An 18,936-nucleotide genomic window follows, 5' to 3' on the forward strand; every position below is an offset into this window, starting at 1 on the left:
GTGGAAAGAACATTACCAGTTGGTAAGTAACTTGTACTTCGAATGGATTGTGTTCTCCAATGCATTACACATCTTTGACAGACTCCCAAAGCAGTACCAGAACATGGAGGGAGAAGAATTTAGAATACCAAATTAGATGGCAGAATAAAAGGACCGCTTTACCAAAGGCCATATCTTGACCATGGAGCGTATCCAGGGAGTAATGTTTGACAAAGGTTTGGATAGAAGCCCATGTAGCTGTGTCACAAATATTCGTAATAGGAACACCCCGCTGCAGGGCAGCGGAAGTAGCCATTTCCCTAGTGGAGTGAGCTCGTAATCCCTCAGGAGGGTGCTTGCCCGCCAATCTAACATTCAGTAATGGTGAGGATAATCCACCTGGACAAGGTCTGTTTGGTAACAGCCTGGCCCAATCAGTGTCCAGCGTACCCACAGAGATGCTCGTCCACTCTGACCCTGGACATCCTAGGAACATAAAAGCTCAGAGCCCTCCCAGGGTCCAACCGATGGAGTCGGTCCTGTTCTTTACCAGGATGAGGAGGAGGATAGAAAGACGGAAGTAGCACCTTCTGGCTTAAATTAAACTCAGACACTACCTTAGGTAGAAAGGATGGACGTACCCTCAATACAACCCTATCCTTGTGGAACACAGTAAAGGGTGGCTTAGATTAAAGTGCCTGCAATTCAATCACTCTGTGAGTGGAAGTAACTGCAACCAAGAAAACTGTCTTGAAAGACAACAGTCTCAAAGGACAAGAGTGCAAATGTTCAAATGGAGCACCCATCAGGAATTTCAAGACCAAATTCAAATCCCATACCGGCACCTGAAACAGGGACAGTGGGAACACATTAGTGAGCCCTTTAAGAAATTGGGAAATCAAAGGAATCTGAAAATAAGAACATTCTTCAGACGAGCGCTTGAAGATAGACAGCGACGCCAGGTAACCTTTAATGGTACCTACTTGAAAACCCCTGTGGGTCAAAGAAAGCAAGAGAGACAAAACCATGGGAATGGAACACTGAAAAGGATCAACATTGTGTCCTCTGCAACAGTCGCAAAACTTGCGCCAACGGTACAGGGATTTGGTTGCCAGTTGCCTGGCCGAAAAAAACACCTCCATCACGTCATCCGGGAGGTCCCAATCCTTATATCTCAACCTTTAAGAAAACAAGCGTGAAGGTTGAGAGTTATGACCTCTAGATAGAGAACCCGACCTCCCTCGTGCTAGAGAAGATCCTCTCGGTAGGGAAGACGGCGGGACGACAGATGGACATTTCTAGAAGGTCTGGGTACCAGCTCTCCTGGCCCAATCCGGAGCAATGAGGATCATGTGGGATCCGAACCTCCGAAACCTCCTTATAACATGAGGAAAGACGGGGACCGGAGGAAACACGTACAGAAGTGTGAATGACCAATCCACGGTAAATGCGTCCTCTAAGGCTCCTCTCGGAGGAAATTCCCTTGAGCAGAATCTCTCACACTTCCAGTTGGCACTGGTCGCAAACAGATACACTTATGGGGTTACCTAAAGGGTGAAGATCTCCAGGAGGACTTCCTGAGCCAACTCCCACTCATGAGAGATCGTGCTCTGCCTGCTCAGAGCGTCCGCCGCTGCATTCTTCTCTCCGGCCAGATGAACTGCCAAGTGTGAAATTCCTTGCTGGATTACCCAGAACCATAGCTGCATTGCCTCTCAGCACAACGGGAGTTACCCCCCCCCACTCTTTTTTGTTGAGGTATTGCATGGCCACTGTGTTGTCCGTCATGATCAGGACACTCTTCCCCCGCACAGATGCCAGAAAGCCTTAATGGTCAGCCTGATAGCTCTCAGCTCCAACAGGTTGATGTGGAGTTTTGTTCCCGATGGAGACCAATGACCGCTGGTGGTCAGATCGTCGGCATAAGTTCCCCATCCTGTGAGGAAAGCGTCCGTCACCACCGTCACCTCCGGCCAACGTTGCCCAAATCCGACATCTTGCCTGAGAATTGGGACTACTGCATCTTAAGGACCCATTGCAGGGATCTCATCCGCAGTCTGGTCTCTGGCACCAGAAAAATGCAGGATGCCATGAGGCTGAGCAATCTTAAGAATATGAAAGCTGGAAGTCTCTGGGCATGTTGAAATTTGTGCACCATCTGTACAATGCGATGAGCCCTCACCTTGGGAGGTCGAGCACTTTCCCAAGGATATGTCCAACACAGCCCGATGTACTGGAGCTGTTGAGAAGGTGTCAGATGCGACTTCTTGAAATTGAGGGAGAAGCCCAGCTTGTGGAGGGAGTGGCAGGTGAGACAGATGATCCAGACCTTGTTCGGGAGAACATGCTCGGATCAGCCCGTCGTCCAGGTAGGGGTAGACGTGAATCCCCCACGCCTAAAATACCCTGCCATCACCACCATCAGTTTAGTGAAGACCCTCGGGGCGGAGGTCAATCCGAATAGCAGGACCTGAAACAGAAAGTACGAGCTGCCTGCCGCAAATCTCAGGTACTTTATGTGCTTTGGATGAATCGGCACATGAAAGTAAGCATCCTGTAGGTCCAGGGACACCAACAAATCTTGAAGTCGAAGGGCCTGAAGGACCTGAGAAAGAGTAATCATCTTGAACCTGTCCTTCCGTAGGAACTTGTTCAACCAACGCAAGTACAAGATGGGTCTCAGTCCCCCGTCTTTCTTTGGAATAAAAAAATATGGGTAATACCATCCTTTGTTCCTCTCCGCTACAGGCACTAGTTCTATAGCGCCTTTCTCCAGCAGGGCTAAGATTTCCTGCACAAGGAGCAGATCCAGAAGCTTCAAAGAGAGACTACCCAGTGGGTTGGCATGAGGCCGCTGTAGGAGGGTAGGCAGTAGCTGTGGGCTGTTGTCTCCAGAACCCACGCATCCGAAGTAATAGCTTGCCATTCTTCGAGATGCTGAGACAGTCTGCCCCCAACCGGCACACCATGGAACATGGCCTTATAGTTGTTTTGGAGCAGCTGTTGCAGCACCTGAAGGCAAAGAGGCTGCTGCTTGAGCGGCTTTGGCACTTCTATTTCAGTGCCATACTCCCCGCAGAAAACACCTTGCGTGCCCAAATATGGAAGCGCTTGTCATCCCTATCCAGAGGAATGGTAGGGTAAGCTGCCTGCCTCGAGGTGGCCGTAGCCGCTTGAACCACCAAAATCTCAGGAGTGGGGTGAGTGGATAGGTAGCTGAGGTCGCTACTGGAAGGGCAGTATTTTTTAGTTAACGACTTGTTAACCGCCGGAAGAAACTCTGAGGTCTGCCAACGAGCCACCACCCTGTTTTGCAAGGTCAAATGAAAAGGCAACATCTGGTCAGTGGAAGGACATTGATCCAAAATATCAGTCAGGTCATCCTGAACAAATGCATCCGGGGACCTCGACCAACCAAGATACTCCGTAACCCTAGCCATCAGTCTCTTATAAGAAGACTCAGCATGAACCCCAGGCTCAGGCGTGCCAAACTCCACCTCTGGAGAGGTGTCTAAACCACTGGCATCATGGAGTGATGGACGTAACTCTTCGAACTGACTGTCCCCGGAAAAGACAGGAGCCACATTAGGCTCAACAGGGACAAATTCCAAATCTGACATCTCATCCTCATAGATGTCATCCAGAGGAAGAAAGAACTCCTGCCTAGGGACAGAAGTGGGTTTGGAATCCTTAACAGGCTTCACAGACTTGGATGTAGCCTTCCTTGGAGGATCCACAGTACCAGGGATCCCCATCTGCAAATTCCGGCCAAAAGGCACTGAAGACGTTGACGTCAACAACGGTGCCGAGGGCTGGTGTGAAGACAAAGCCTCGACATCCGTATCCGACGGACACGGCGCCGACGGAGTCAACATCGAGCCCTTACCAGATTTCTGCAGTTTTGCCGGGGACGAAGACCGAGACCTGGATTTAGCACATCTCTGGCCATCAACCTGAACCTTGTCCGAATGGGACCTCGACGGTTCCCGATGAGTATCGCGCAGAGGACCCGGGCCCGAAGGCGCGCAAGTATCGGACCAAGAGCGTTCCCTGCCGGCTTCTTCCAAAGGCATGGACAAAACTGTGCCCTGGGATTGAAAAATCACCAGCATCTGCTCCCTGAAGACTGCCCATTTCTCCAGAGTCGACACTTAGTGGGACAAGCCACTTTCCTCGGGGCGCCATCTTCCGACGGGGAAGGCGACCGGTGACGACGATTCCAGGAGTGTTTAGATGAGGACGAATGGCGGGACCCACTCCGGGACCGAGATCCCCGGGACTCCTGACAAGGAGAGTCACCCCTTGAATCATTGGTTGACATCCCCTTCACCGATTTATGGGATTTACTGGGTTTAGAACCCCGACCTACCTGTAACTTCCCCTTTATGCTCCTGCAATGCCTTAGCCGTCTGCAACTGGCATTTTGAACAGTCGTTGGTGTCATGACACTCCCCCAGACACCACAAACAAATGCTGTGCGGGCCCGTAATCGACAAATGCTGTGCGACCTATTTATAACATCAGACGACATCACCCTTGACGGAGGCCTTCGAGGGACACCGACCCGATGCAGGACACCCTCTGCCACAAAATTTCTGAAGCAGCACAGCTGTGGACATTACATGTCAAAGATGTGGAATACGCTGGAGAACACAATCCATTTGAATGTCTGTTGCTGGGGGGCAGATGTGATGACCAGTGGCTAGCCATGATTGGATAGGCATTGGCTGTTTAAGCGGTGCAGATCCTTAACATTGGTGGGTTTCGGCTTGCTCTCTGCATGAATTGTGGATGAAAGGAGGACTCCTTCCACTGTTCGGCAGTTAATCGTTAGAGCCACGACTTCCACAAAGACGAGCAGCCCGCTGACAACCTGACGACGACCCGTGCAGCAGACATCAACTTCAGTGTTGTATCGGTGAAGCCCTGCTCCTCTGTCTTGATCTCAATAAGGCCTTTGATGGTTCTTCAACCCCTGGACTTTTGTGAACAACCAGTCTTGACCCATACATGAGTATCCGTGCCTACTGAACCAATGGCAGTGTCCCTAGACCAACCAGTTTACTGACCAGCTCTCTCCTGGGCTACTTCGCTGGAGCCTTCGCCGCTTTGAGCAAAGCCTACAAACTTTGCAGATCGTCAGCTCATGCCACAAGTTGCCTGCTCCTGCATTTTCAATCGTCTCACTTCAAAAGAATCTGTGCTGAACCTGCTCCTGTGTTCACAGCTGGAAGATCGCCTGTCTACATCTGACCATGGTGAACCTTGGCATCTTCATGTCCCTAAGGTGTTCCGTTTCTATATGATCTGCAGATGTTTTCTGCTGTCTTCGTTTGGGTCATCAACTGGAGGTTGTCTGGAACAAGTGGTATCCGGAGAACTCTATATACTGTGAGGAATTGAGGGTGTTTGTCCCTTCTCCCCAAGGTAGACACACCCCCAGTGAGGCTAGGGAGGTGTGCCCTCCACAACACCCTCCCTAGGGGTCGAGGCAAGTGGGGCACTGGGAAAGACTCCCCCTTAGGGAACAAGGTCTCCCGTTCCCGTGAGGAACTCCTTAAAGGTGCGCACACTGTTGCCTACATTGCATACTCAACAATACCAGAAACATTTAAATAACACAAATGGGATGAAGAAACTCTTAATAGATGCCAATATCTTACAGAAAAGTAACATGTCCCTTTAAAACCAAATACCCAATACACTTGGACGAGTACGTTAAATAACATGCACTTGACGAGCCACAGTGAGAGAGAGAGAGAGAGAGACACATAAGCAGACCTGGGAAGGCCCAGTGCTGCGTAAAACCTGGAGGAGGTAGAGCAAGCACAACTCAGGAAGCCTGCGAGTTTGAAACTCACCGATACTGCAGACTGCGATGCCAGAGCCACTGCACAACCGCAGCATCAGAAACCAGCAGGGCAAGACCCTGGAAGAAGGTGGTGGAAAGCGCATGGAATGCTGTGTTGGATGGCCACTCCTACAACCATCGTCAATACCACCGCATATAGAAAGCAGAAGGGTGTCCGACCCCTCATTGGAAGAACGGGACACAGAGAAGAGAGACCTCAAGGAAGAACGGTATCAGGTAATAATATCGCCATATATATGGTCGCCGTAAATAATATCGCCGGGAAAATGTTGTGGCGATATTATTTGGGTGACCATATATATGGGTACAGGGGCAAAAAAAAAATAAAAAAAATTTGGGGGTTGCGGGGGTGGCCATTTTTCGGCGATACTTTTGCATGGCGAGATTTTTGTGGTAACATTATTACATGGAACCGGAGGAACACGCAAATGAAGGGAAGGCGATGATGGTCCAAGACCTGAGTGAAGGTCCCCGGGGAACAAGGCTCCCGAAGACGTTCTCCATAACAATAGAAGGTAACGGTGAGAATGGGAATAACCAGAGGCCGAGTAGGGATCATTGTATCCTGTAAACCACACATCTCAGTTGAAGTTGCGATATAACGTTACCCTTGAAGCAAATAATCCTAAACTGGTGGGACACAAGAGAGAATTAATAAGAGAAAAGAACATTAGACAACAATACCCTGGGAAAACGGGAAAGCCAGTAGACATTTTGTACGAGAAGAAAAAAATAACAAAAGGAGAGAATATTCTGAGCTAGAGTTCAGAGGAAGTAGACAATTGAACCCAGTAAAGAATCAAGTAGGCCAAAGCAAGCTGAGTTATAACTGGTCAGGAGAGAGAGACTATCCAAATAATACTGTCAGACAGCAATCGGGAATCTATAGCTTGTAAAAGATCCCCCAAAGGGATTCCCAATGAGAAGGGAAAACTCCAGAGCGCATCTGAGGAGTCACAAAGACTGATCCAAGAAATCAGGATATATTATATTAGAGGATTGTATATTGGTAAAGAATCCTACACCGCTTGTACTAAAAGTAACCTCAGGAGAATGGAGTCATTCTCAGGATATAAGTTAGTTTACTTAGTGGGAGTGTCAGTTAGGGTAGTTCTGGACAGCACACTTTTTTCTTTTGGACATTTACGACTGACGAGCACCTTAGTTAGTAACACAGGCTGGCCACACTCGTAGGAATAAAGCAAGTTAGGTCTTATATTTTATTTTAATAAAACACTTGTGAACCATGTCCTCAAAGGGTCTGTGTCCTTCTGACTCTCTAGAATACCTGTTGCCCCATTCCCCCAGTATCCCATTTGATAACAAGGGCATAATGTTCTGACCCTAACTCACTCTGGCTTGACCTTTGGTGGTGGAACTTTGGTTAGGGACCCCTCCTTAAGCCTATCCTAGTGTGTTGGATTGAGTGGGGTCCTAACCTGAACTTGTATCTAACTTTATGTTGCATTTATAATCATACCACTGGCACTACAAATCCCTATATAAACCTACCTGAAGAGTGTATATTTTGGAACTGATCATCTATGGGTACAAGGCCCAAAACTATTTTAAGGTTGGACATTATAGGAATTAGAGTAGCTGTTTTATGTGAATTCTAGAGTACTGAGTATTTCTATAACTATGACTACTTCTGTGTTTCACTGGTCCCTCCTAAGTGTGAATGTATATATCCATTTTATAAGAGTTTGTACAACAGCATTTGCCTGGTATTTTCTATCTGCTTAGTGAGTAACTAAAGGCCAAAGAAATCATTGTATTTGTATACTTACCTGACTAACTGGAATTACTGGTGTTGCTCTGTGTGGACCCATTGTAGCCCTAGACCACTGTTACACTTTTCCTGAGACTAGGCCTTGCTGCTCTGCTGTCTCACCTTGATTGGGTTTGGCTGACCGCTCAGTGTCTCCCCTGTCCTCCCATGAAGGCTGATTTTGGAAATCCAGCACAGCATTTAGAACGAGGGAGATATCACTTTGATCAGAACCATCCTGGCGCTCTGGAAGGTGCTATGGGATTTCATATCTCATGGCATGTGATCTTTGAGTGTTTCTGACCAGTGCAGTGAAATATGCACCTCTATTTAAGAGATCACTGAACCAATGTTCAGAGAGTCCCTGACAGGGATAGGCACATTGAAATGGATGCATAGGGGGACTGGACTCTCTAGATGGATTCCATTTCTATACTACAGCGGATGCCGGACGAAGGGGCTGTGAATGACATCTAAGTTCCGTTGTAGATCATATCAGGAGCACACACATGCATGTATACTGATGCCCATTCTAGGCAAGAAGATGTACAGACATAGACTTACAGTGATGGGCATGTTCGACTGAGCCGATCTCTGCTGCCAGGTCACAAACAGGTTCTCGATCTTCAGCTGCTTCTCCACCTCTGGAAGAGAAAGCACATCTGCCTGAGTCACGATGGGATGTTTGGAACAGACGCTTCAGGAAGGACCTCCATTCCAAAGCTTCTTTGGGACTCACAGTGACTCTCTGGGAATGATTTAGTGTGCTTTTAGCACTCCTCCCTGTGGTTCACAGTGGTTTCTAGCTCCAGTCCCACCCATCACTACCTAGGGTTCGATCATCAGCAATTCACACCCATATAGTGGTGTGCCCAGCTGCCCAATTTTCTACCCTCCTACCTAGAAACCTACCCCCATGTATTCAATGTGACAACTTCCCTTCCGCTGTGCATATTCAAGGTACTTTAGGACCCCCCCAACTCGCCACACACAAAAAGATAATGGGCTACAGGTCCTCAAAGGGATAAGATTGTGGTAGATTGAGGTGGTCCCTCCCATAACCTACGCACCTCTCCTCTCCATGTTCTTGATCTCCAGAAAGTGGACCCCATGGATCGTCACTGTGTCCTGAAGTCCAGACTCAGGTGTGTGGTGGGTGGGCCTGGCAGCCACAATATCCCTCAGAGCCTCATCGAACATTACAATGTCTGGTGGGAAGTGCAGAGACGGCTGGCTACGTCCAGGTGTGCCAAGGCGTCCCTGCTCCTTGTTGGCCGGTGGAGTGTTACTCCGGATGAGTGTGTCCGCTTCAACGGTGGAGTTCAGGAAGGGATTTGGATCCTGGAAAATAAATCAGCAAAAGTGAGATGAAGAAATGATACACAATTATGAAAGAATTATACCCAAACATGTAAGAAAACAGGATTGAGAGTGTGGGCCATCGCTAACGCACCCAGAAAAGGAAAGGTGATAAAAAGTCAATCAAGAGGGTAGGCCATGAAAATGCCCCAGGAAAGAGAAAAGATGCAAGAGAGAGGGGAGGGAAAACTAGACAAGTGTTCCAGGAAAAGGATAGAACAAAGAAAACGAGAGAAGATGGGTCATGGCAAATGTGCTAAAGACTGAGGTGGTGAATCTCGAAGGTGATCCATGCCAAATGCTTCAGATAGGAGGAAATGTGAGACATAGGGAACTTACATATGGGAGTGTCAAATGCAACAAGCAGGAGTAAAGCTAAAAGAGGACAATTAAGGGGGTGAGTCATGCGAAAGTCATGCAATGAAACATCAGGGGAGGAGAACAGGTGCTGCAGCAATGAGGGGAGAAGAGGGTTAAATGGAAAGAATCAGGAGGGGAGTGCAACAAACACACAAAGAAGAAACTATGAGGAGAAAAAGGGAAAGAGAATCAGGAGAGAATGCAACAGAAACACAGAAGCAACATGGGTAGAGGAGAAGATGAGAAAAGGGAAAGACTCAGGAGGGGAGGGCAAAAAAAAAGCAGCAGCGATGAGGGTAAAACAGGAGAAAAGGGAAAGAGAATAAGAAGAGGAGTGCAACAAAAACAAAGAGGCATCAATGAGGAGAGAAGCAGAAAGAAAATCAGGAGCGGAGTGCAACAAAAACACAGACGCATCAATGAAGGGAGAAGAATAAAGGGAGAGAGAATAAGGAAGGAAGTGCAATAAAAATACAGCAATGATGGGACAAGTGATAGAAAAAAATGAGAGGGAGAGTGCAAGAAAAAGACAGAAGCAACTATAAGGGGCGATGAGGAGAAAATTGAAGGAGAATCAGGAAGAGAGTGCAATGTTAGGTAAGACTTTCATCTCAATGATAAATCTATCCTGACCTGCGTCAACCCCAGAACGTTTTGCTGAACTGGTAGATTATTTTTCCCTATACATCAGTGAGTGGGAATCTTTTTCCACTCGCACAGAGTCTTTTACTCTTTTTATGGGTGTCATTTTTAAGACTCTCCATATAGTGTCTTTTAAAAGTTATCCTCTTTGATAACTTTTTGGCAATAAGTGCCTATTGTTGCTGGGTTGCCCTTTTAACATTCTCTGGCTAAACATACGAGAACTACAGTTCCCAAGGGTAGAATGGATCGTTGGATCACTTTTACATTTTATTAACTGAGACCAGCACTGCCACCTTATGTGGAGGGCTGGGAAGATACCGAGTATCCCCTTTCTCATTTTAAATGTAACATGTATGTTTCAAGGACAAACTTACCTTTAGTGGCTGGTGTCAGAGAACCTTTTTATTAATTCGCTTCACCTTTACCGCAGGCTTACTCTCTTTCTCCCCACACATCACAGACCTTGCCATTTTCAGCTTCATCTTCTCAGGGGCATTCTACCTTTCCTCACCTTCCCCCAGAAGCCCAGTGTCTCCAGAGCCCTGGTTATCGCTAGGCCTTCTCCTCAACCTTCTTTCCTCCCTTTACCCCCTACAACTAATCCAGAATAGGACTTATCCTTGGCCTCAAGCCAAGGGACCGAATCTCTCCACTGGCTCCCGGTGACTGCAAGGATCAAATTCAAAACCCTCTGCATCATCCACAAGGCTGTCTGGGGCCTGGGATCTCTCTACATCTAGCTCTCTCTCCCGAAATACCTCCCAGACGAAATCCTTCGGTCTTCTGGCTCCAACTCTCTGCAGGTCAAACGTTTCTCCAAGCAGAGAGTAGGAGGTAGATCCCTTTGCTCGGCTGGCGCCTCCCTCCACCCCTCAGACTTGAGCTGGATATTCTTAAGTTCCGGAAACTTCTCAAGACCTTCCTTTTCTCCTCTTCTTTCCCTCTCTCCCGCTTAACTCTCCACCTGCCGCTGCGACTGGGGCCTGGTCCCTTCAGAGTCATACATGTACCAGACCATCCCCCCTCCCCCCACCAGTCCCTCACAGCATCATTTGCCAGCACTTACCCTCGGGCTCCCTTTGCCGGACTATCCCAACTTAGTCCTCCCTGTCCACTGCACTATTCCCCCACCCCTCTTTCCCATGGCACATGCCCACTGGTACCCCACTCTTCACTTCTCCCTTTACTCCCCACCCCCTTGCACTTATCACCTTGATATGCACTTCCACTGCAGGATTGTCACAAGGCCAATATAACAGTTTCTTAGTATTTGTATTCTTATGATTCCCATGTCCCTCCAAACCGCCCCATCTTGAAACAACTGTGTAGAGGCCCCATACAAATATCCAATAAATAAATAAAATGAGAAAAAGGAAAGAATCAGGAGGGGTGTGCAACAAAAACACAGAAGCATCAATGAGGGGAGAAGAGGAGAAAACGGAAAGATAAGGAGGGGCGTGCAACAAAAACACAGAAGCAGCAATGAGGGAAGAAGAGGAGAAAAAGGAAAGATCAGGAGGGGTGTGCAACAAAAACACAGATGCATCAATGAGGGGAGAAGAGGAGAAAAAGGAAAGATCAGGAGGAGGGTGCAACAAAAACAGAGGAAGCTATGAGGAGGAAAGAGAATCAGGAGGGGAGTGCATCAGCAACACAGAGGCAGCTATGGGGGGTGGCATCAGGAGTGGATTGTAACAAAAACACATAAGAAGCTATGAGGGGAGAAGAGGAGAACATAGAAAGAGAATTCAAGAGGGGATTGCAACAAAAGCAGACGCATCAATGAGGGGAGAAGAGGAGAAAAAGGAAAGAATAATGAGGGTGTGCAACAAAAACACAGTCGCATCAAAGAAGGAAGAAGGGGAGAAAAAGGAAAGAATAATGAAGGCATGCAACAAAAACACAGACGCATCAATGAGGGGAAAAGAGGAGAAAGGGAAAGAAGCAGGAGGGAGGGCAACAAAAACACACAAGAAGCTATGAGGAGCGAAGAGGGGAAAGTGTACCAGAAGGCGAGCGCAACAAAAACACAGACGCATCAATGAGGGAGTAGAGGAAAAAAGGAAAGAGAACTAGGAGAGGAGTGCAACAAAAACAGAAGCAGCCATGAAGGGAGAAGAGGAGGAAAAGGAAAGGGACTCCGTAGGGGAGAGCAACAACAACACAGAAGTAATGAGGGGAGAATGGGAGAAAAAGAAATGAATTATGTGCTCAGAGCTATCAGGCAGTGGGACTTACAAAGGGAATGGAATTGGACAGAATATATTCCCAAATGTCAGCAGGAGATACTCTTCAAGGGCACAAAAGAGTGGCAGGTCAGCTGGGCTACCTGCACAGTACACCAGAGGAGATACGATAGAGAACTCAGGAAGGAGTAGCATGCAGAGGAAAAGAAATTAGTAGAAAAACAGGAAAACTGAGGATTATGCAGGAAGGAATAGAACAGAAAGAAATATGTCAACATTCAGGATGGCAAGGGTCAGACAGAAAAGAGGGGCACATAGGGGGGAAGAGGACAGTAAGGAAAAGTGCCCTAAAGATGAGAGGATGAAGAGGAGGGTTGGCAGAGTGACAAGAGGATGTAGTAGAAACAGAGCTTCAGGCGGTGCAGCATGTACCTGTTTGGCATCCTCCTGCAACGGTGTGTCCGAGAAGCAGCAGTGGTGGAACAGGCCCAGTTTCTGGCTCAGCAAACAGTGCACGACATGTGAGCGGGCATTCTGCCACTGAACCAGGCGCAGAAGGGAACGGTTAAGGGCAGCCCCAAGGTCTGGCGACCAGTTGTAGGTGTACAGAGTCAGCTGCAGAAGGGAAAATAAAAGGAAATCATGAACTGAAAACTGTCACAGATGGATGCAATCCTGGGATATCTGTTACAGCAGAATATCATGTTTGGAGGTTCTGCAGTCCAATTAATGGGACCTCCAAACATTTTGCCTTTCTCCCCTTTAGTTTGCAGAATCTTTTACTTGTTTGTTGTGGTCAGAGAAACTTCATGAAGTCCACCTGTAACTAACTTTTTTTCAGCACATGCCCCATGGTATCCCATATGGCTCTGGAAACATGGGTGAAATTGCGGCTCCCGTAGGTGACCATATCACTCAGCATTGGTTTTAGGGTATAGGCTGGTGGCAGCTGCGGTTTAGTTTAGTACTCAACTGGGGTGCAAGCCAAAATATTGCTTTGGAAGCCCAGGGTACGTTTTTGGTATCCACTGGGTTAGTAATGATTTTTAAGTCCTGCTCTCAGACATTTTGTTTCTTGGGAATGTCTTTGTTGGGGGAAACTATGAAGCAGGCCTAACTTTCAGGCTCTGCACCTGTGGGCTCCTTGTGAGCCCAGCCCTGCCGACTCAACATTGTGTTGGGCTAGTTTAGACCCGTCCATGGTCTCAGTCTGTTAGGACAGATTTCTCTATTGGCAACTTTCCCTCCAAAGTTTCAAAGGGGCCCCAATGTTTTGGAACTTGCTCAGACTTTTTATGGTGGCAGTAAAACCTTCAGCTTCACTTCCCCCTGCGTTTTGCTCATTTGTCATGGGGGAACCTATCAATCCTTCAGACAATCAGTACTGGGAAACTATGTTTTCCTTTTGTATTTTTACCTTTTTGGTAACTGTGTAATTGTGCACACAGCATCTTAAAATGTAGTGCAATGAGGATACTTTTTTATCAGCATAGTCTTTCACACTTGGGATTTTTGGTTCATTTATGATGTGCCTAAAGACAAGCTGGTGGCAGCAATTATATTTGTACAATGTTTGTGTTATTTCTAGTGTGCACATTTGTGTTTACCTTATATGGCTTCTTTAATGTGGCTAGTGCTCTACAATGGTCGCGCCACAAGATTTGACCTTGTTCTTTTTTTGCCATTTTGTTGTTTGGCCTTCTTCCTGCTTTGCCAGGTCAGGAAATGCCATAGAAGGTCATTCACTTGCCCGGGAAGGAAAGCAGCTGCTTTTGCAGGCTAGTGCTGCCTGTGTGTGGCACAGGAAGTGGGTGGGACTGACTGGCCCCCCTGCACATCTGTGGTGCCAGAGGGAGTGCGTGTGGGGCATGAGTGAAACCAATGGTTGTCCCTGATTGGACACTTACTGGCTGTTTGAGAATGGTGCAGATCCTTACCATTGGTGAGCTTGGACATCCTTCCAGGCCGGATTTTGGATGAAAAGAGTCAGGCAGACATTTATCTGCATGTTCTCGAGGATCCAGCTGCCCTGAGTCTTCGGAAGTGCCCCTAGACCATCCAGTGGACTGTCCAGCTCTCCAGTGGGCTACCTTTCTAGAAACATCACCATCCACGGCTTGACCCACAACTTTGGTGGTTGCCAGCTTGTGGTACAAGTTGCCTTACTGCCGAATTTTAGTGCCCTAGCCTCAAGGGATCCTGTCCTGGAAGGAGTTCCACAAATGCATCTGGAAGGATCCCTGCTTTTGTCTGTGTACAGTGGCTGTCGCTGGAACTTGCCTTCCCCAATACCGTTTAGTGTCCTGAAGAGGGCTGCATTAGTGAATCTTACATTTCTCCATCGCCAAGGGTTGCACTCTGCTCAACCAACAGGAAAAATCCTTGCATTCATTGCTCCTGACACGTCACACTGGAATCAAGTAATTTGGGAAAATCAGGGTAAGGGGGGTAAGTAAACGCAAATCATTTGTCCCCCGTGTCCTACATAGAATGACATTGAGAAGTCTCTTTGTATCCTTCCATTTCACTGGCTTATTGGAGCATTAGCATCTGAAAGTAGAAATTACTTATTTTTTATGGATCTTCTCCTGCAGATTCCTCATCAGAGAGATATCTCTTCTATTGTCACCTGCTCTGAAAAGTTTGACAGTGGGCGTAGTGCAGATCGACTCAGCCGTCGATTCCTCTTGGCTCAATGCAGCGGTCGTTGACTCCAGACGTGAAGTCAGTCATCGTACATATACTGCATCAGTACACCCCCTCACCCGAGTTCCCCACCTTTATTCCAACAAGTTCAGCCGCTACAGAGGAAGAATCCAACAATTCAGCTGAAACAGCCACAGCTCATACAAAAAAGTGAAACCTAACAAGGATTTTTGTTGTTTGACGAACGTATCCATAAGAGATTTCAGAAAACACAAATAAATTATATGGCAGCCCTTTAAAAATGGAGCTCACCTCCTCCTCCCAGTAAGTCATTCATCAATCTGCAAGCCCTTTCATAGCGGGTATGGATCTGAGGGTGATGAGGAATCTGCAGGAGGAGAATCCATAGAAAGAACCTTACGGTAAGTAATTTAACCTTCAATGGATTGCTTTTCTCCCCCAGATGTCTCATCAGATAGACTCCCAAGCAGTATCTGTCAAGGAGGTGGGATGAAAGTCCCTGTACCAGGACACTTTGTAAAACCACCCTCAACGAAGTGAGCGTCAGCTCCACGGGCTACATCCAGGCAGCAATGTTTGGTGAAGGTATGGAATGGGGACCAAGCTGCCGCTCGGCAGATGTCCCTCACTGGCACCTCCCTTTGCACTGCTGAAGAGGCAGCTACCTCTGAGTGGGGGGACTCTGCATTCCTTTCCTGCATTGAGATAGCATTCTGAAATGCAGAATGTAATCCACCTAGAAGAACAAGTTACTTTCTTACCTGGTAACGCTCTTTCGATGGGATGGTCCGACGACGTATTCCATATCTATGACAACTAATCACCACAGCTGTGCTGCTTCAGAAAATTTTCGGCGTCTGTGTCCTACGTCGATGATGTCGATACGCTGTCCTCGAGGGCCTCCGTCGAGCCGACGTCACCAGATGTTATAAGTAGGACGCACGACGCCCGTAGCCTCAGTTGGAGTTTTTTCGCAGAATGTGTGGCACCAATCTTCTGCCAGTATGACCACAGAAAGCCTTGCCGAAACGTAAGCTGCAATCGCATAAGAAATTCTGTAGTGGGGCAGGTAGGGAGTGAGCCATATGGAATACATTGTCGGACCATCCCATTGAAAGAACGTTACCAGGTAAGAGAGTAAAGTGTTCTTCGAGGGGATTGGGTCCTCCGACGTATTCCATATCTATGACAGACTCCCAAAGCAGTACCAACATATGGAGGAGGGAAAAATAATTTAGAATATAGAAATTTAGAATGTCCAATCAAATTGCAGAATAAAGGACCGCCTTGCCAAAGGCCAGATCCTGCCCATGGATGGAATCTAGGGAGTAGTGTCGTACAAAAGTATGGACCGAAAGCCCAAGTGGCTGCTTCACAGATGTTTCGAATAGGAACGCCCCTCTGCAGGGCAGTAGAGGCAGCCATACCCTTCGTAGAATGGGCCCTTAAGCCAACCGGAAGGTCCTTACCCGCCAAGTGGTAACATTCAGAAAGTGCCAAGATAATCCATCTAGACAAAGTCTGCTTAGTAACGGCTTGTCCCAAACGCCTTCCAGCGTAACCTACAAAGAGCTGATCTTCCACTCTGACCCGGGACATGCATGAAATGTAGAAACTTAACGCTCTCCTAGGATCCAACCTATGGAGCCTCTCCTCTTCCCTACCAGGATCCGGAGGAGGATAAAATGCTGGAAGAATGACCTTCTGGCTTAAATTCCGAGACAACTTTCGGAAGAAAGGAAGGACAAACTTGAAGGACAACCCTGTCCTTATAAAACACAGTGAAGGGTGGCTTAAATGAAAGTGCCTGCAACTCACTCACTCTGCGAGCGGAAGTGACCGCAACTAAAAATACAGTTTTAAGGGTTAACAGTCTCAGACGACAATAATGTAAAGGCTCAAATGGAGCACCCATTAGGAAGTTTAGCACAAGGTTCAAATCCCAACCAGGCACCTGGAAATGTGATGGCGGAAACCCATTAGTGAGCCCTTTGAGAAACTGAGAAATTAAAAGGAATTCTGAAATAAGAACACTCCTCTGACAAGGGCTTAAATATGGACAACGCCGCCAAGTAACCTTTATTGGTACCCACTTGCAGGCCCTTGTGGGCTAACAAAAGCAAAAAAGACAGAACCACAGGAATGTCACATGAAAAAGGATCCACATTCTTAACCCTGCACCAGTCGCAGAACTTTCTCCAACGGCAACGGTACAGGGACTTGGTTGCAGGCTGTCTGTCTGAAAGCAACACCTCCATCACGTCTTCAGGGAGGTCCCAATCCTTATACCTCAACCTTTCAGAAGCCAAGCGTGAAGGTTGAGGGATCGGACCTCTGGATGGAGAACCTGACTCCCCTCCCGTGAGAGCAAATCGTCTCGGTAGGGAAGACGACATGGAGGGCAGATGGACAAGTCTAGAAGGTCCGGGTACCACATTCTCGGAGCCCATGCCGGAGCAATGAGGATCATCCGGAAACCGAACCTCCGTAGCACTTGCGGGATGACGGGGACTGGAGGAAACGCGTACAGCAGTGGGAAGGACCACTCCATCACGAACGCGTCTCCTAAGGCTCTTCTTGGAGGAAATTCCCGCGAGCAGAACCTTTCGCACTTCCGGTTGACACTGGAGGCGAAGAGATCCACTTGAGGGGTCCCCCAAAGGACGAAGATCTCCAGGAGAATCTCCTGAGCCAGCTCCCACTTCTGAGAGATCGTGCTCTGCCTGCTCAGAGCGTCCGTCGTCTCGTTTTAGTCTCCGGCCAGATGAACTGTCCAGATCGAAATTTCCTGCTGGATGGCGCAGAACCAGAGTTGCATTGCCTCGCCTGCACAGAGGAAGTGACCCTGCCCCCCCCTTTTTATTGAGGTAGTGCTTGGCCACTGTGTTGTATGTCAGAATCAGGACATTCTTTCCTCGCACAGTCGGCAGAAAAGCCTTCAGGGCAAGCCTGACGGCCCTCAGCTCCAACAGATTGATATGGAGTCTGGACTCCGAAAGAAACCAACGACCGCTGACTGTCAACTTGTTGGCATGAGCTCCCCATCCCGTGAGGGATGCGTCCGTCATGATCGTCACCTCTGGCCAGGGTAGCCAAACCGGGGCCCCCCTCATCAGATTGCCATCGACGGCCCACTACAGAAGGTCCTCAGCGACCGAGGGCAGCACCTGAACGGGGTCCGACATCCTGCCGGAGGACTGTGACCACTGCATCTTGAGAGCCTATTGCAGAGAAGAATGCAGGATGCCATGAGGCCGAGCAACCTCAAGAACTCGACTGCAGCAGTGCCTGAGGGAAAAGAGGCAACTGCCCGAGCGACTTTGGCACCTCGAGTACCCTGTTTTCCACCTCGGGCACTCCTACGGTGGCTCCTTTGACTTGCAGCTCTCCTCTCGATTTACCAACAGATGAGTAATATCGAAAGGAACCTCCCTCCATTGCTGTCCCCTAGGACGAAAAAGCGGAGGTTGGTGAACTGCAGCGCCCAACTACTTTGCTGCAGCTTTGGAGGTCTGCAACCTCTCAAGGCTCTCGTCTGCTTTTCTGCCAAAAAGATGTTCCCCGTCAAAGGGCATGTTGAGGAGCCGGGCCTGCACATCAGGAGCAAACCCCGACTTCCGCAACCACGCAGACCTGCGTATCACAGTGCTCGCCACCATGGACCGGCTGACAAAATCTGCCATGTTCAGACCCGACTGAACGGACTCACACATGGCATCCTTGCCATCCTGCACAATAGCAAGAAAATCATCCCATTCCTCCCCTTCGGGAATATGTTCAGCCACTAACGAAATACAGTTCCACAGAGTGTGCGTGAAACGTGACAAGGCATACACGAGTTGGCTGCCTGTAAAGCCATACCCCCTGAAGAAAACACTTTCTTCGCCCAGCCATCAAAACTCTTGTCGTCCCTATCAGGAGGGATGATAGGGTACGACGCCTGCTTTGCTGGGGCCGTAGCCGCCTGCACCACAAAACTCTCCGGAGTGGGGTGCGTGGTTAAGTAGCAGGGGTCGCTATTGGCTGGGAAGTATTTTCACGGCCGGCAAAGACTTACTCACTGCCGGGAGACTCTCCCGAGCAGTCCAAGCTGCTGC

At 48.3% G+C, this 18,936-nt stretch overlaps 1 protein-coding gene across 8 annotated transcripts in view; it reads right to left on the reverse strand.

Annotated features, from left to right (window-relative positions):
- The window catches only part of SZT2 (SZT2 subunit of KICSTOR complex), a 2,035,845-nt gene that overhangs the window by 377,254 nt on the left and 1,639,655 nt on the right, over positions 1–18,936 (reverse strand). For all 8 annotated transcript variants that reach the window (XM_069642429.1, XM_069642432.1, XM_069642427.1 and 5 more), the window contains 3 exons: positions 12,605–12,787; positions 8,693–8,963; positions 8,187–8,266 (listed from right to left, as the gene is read on the reverse strand). In XM_069642429.1, coding sequence (XP_069498530.1) covers positions 8,187–8,266; positions 8,693–8,963; positions 12,605–12,787 — 534 coding nt within the window. The remainder of the gene's footprint in view (positions 1–8,186; positions 8,267–8,692; positions 8,964–12,604; positions 12,788–18,936) is intronic.

This window comes from Ambystoma mexicanum, chromosome 1q (genome assembly GCF_040938575.1).
Source record: "Ambystoma mexicanum isolate Mex_15411 chromosome 1q, UKY_AmexF1_1, whole genome shotgun sequence".
Classification (NCBI taxonomy): Eukaryota; Metazoa; Chordata; class Amphibia; order Caudata; family Ambystomatidae; genus Ambystoma; species Ambystoma mexicanum.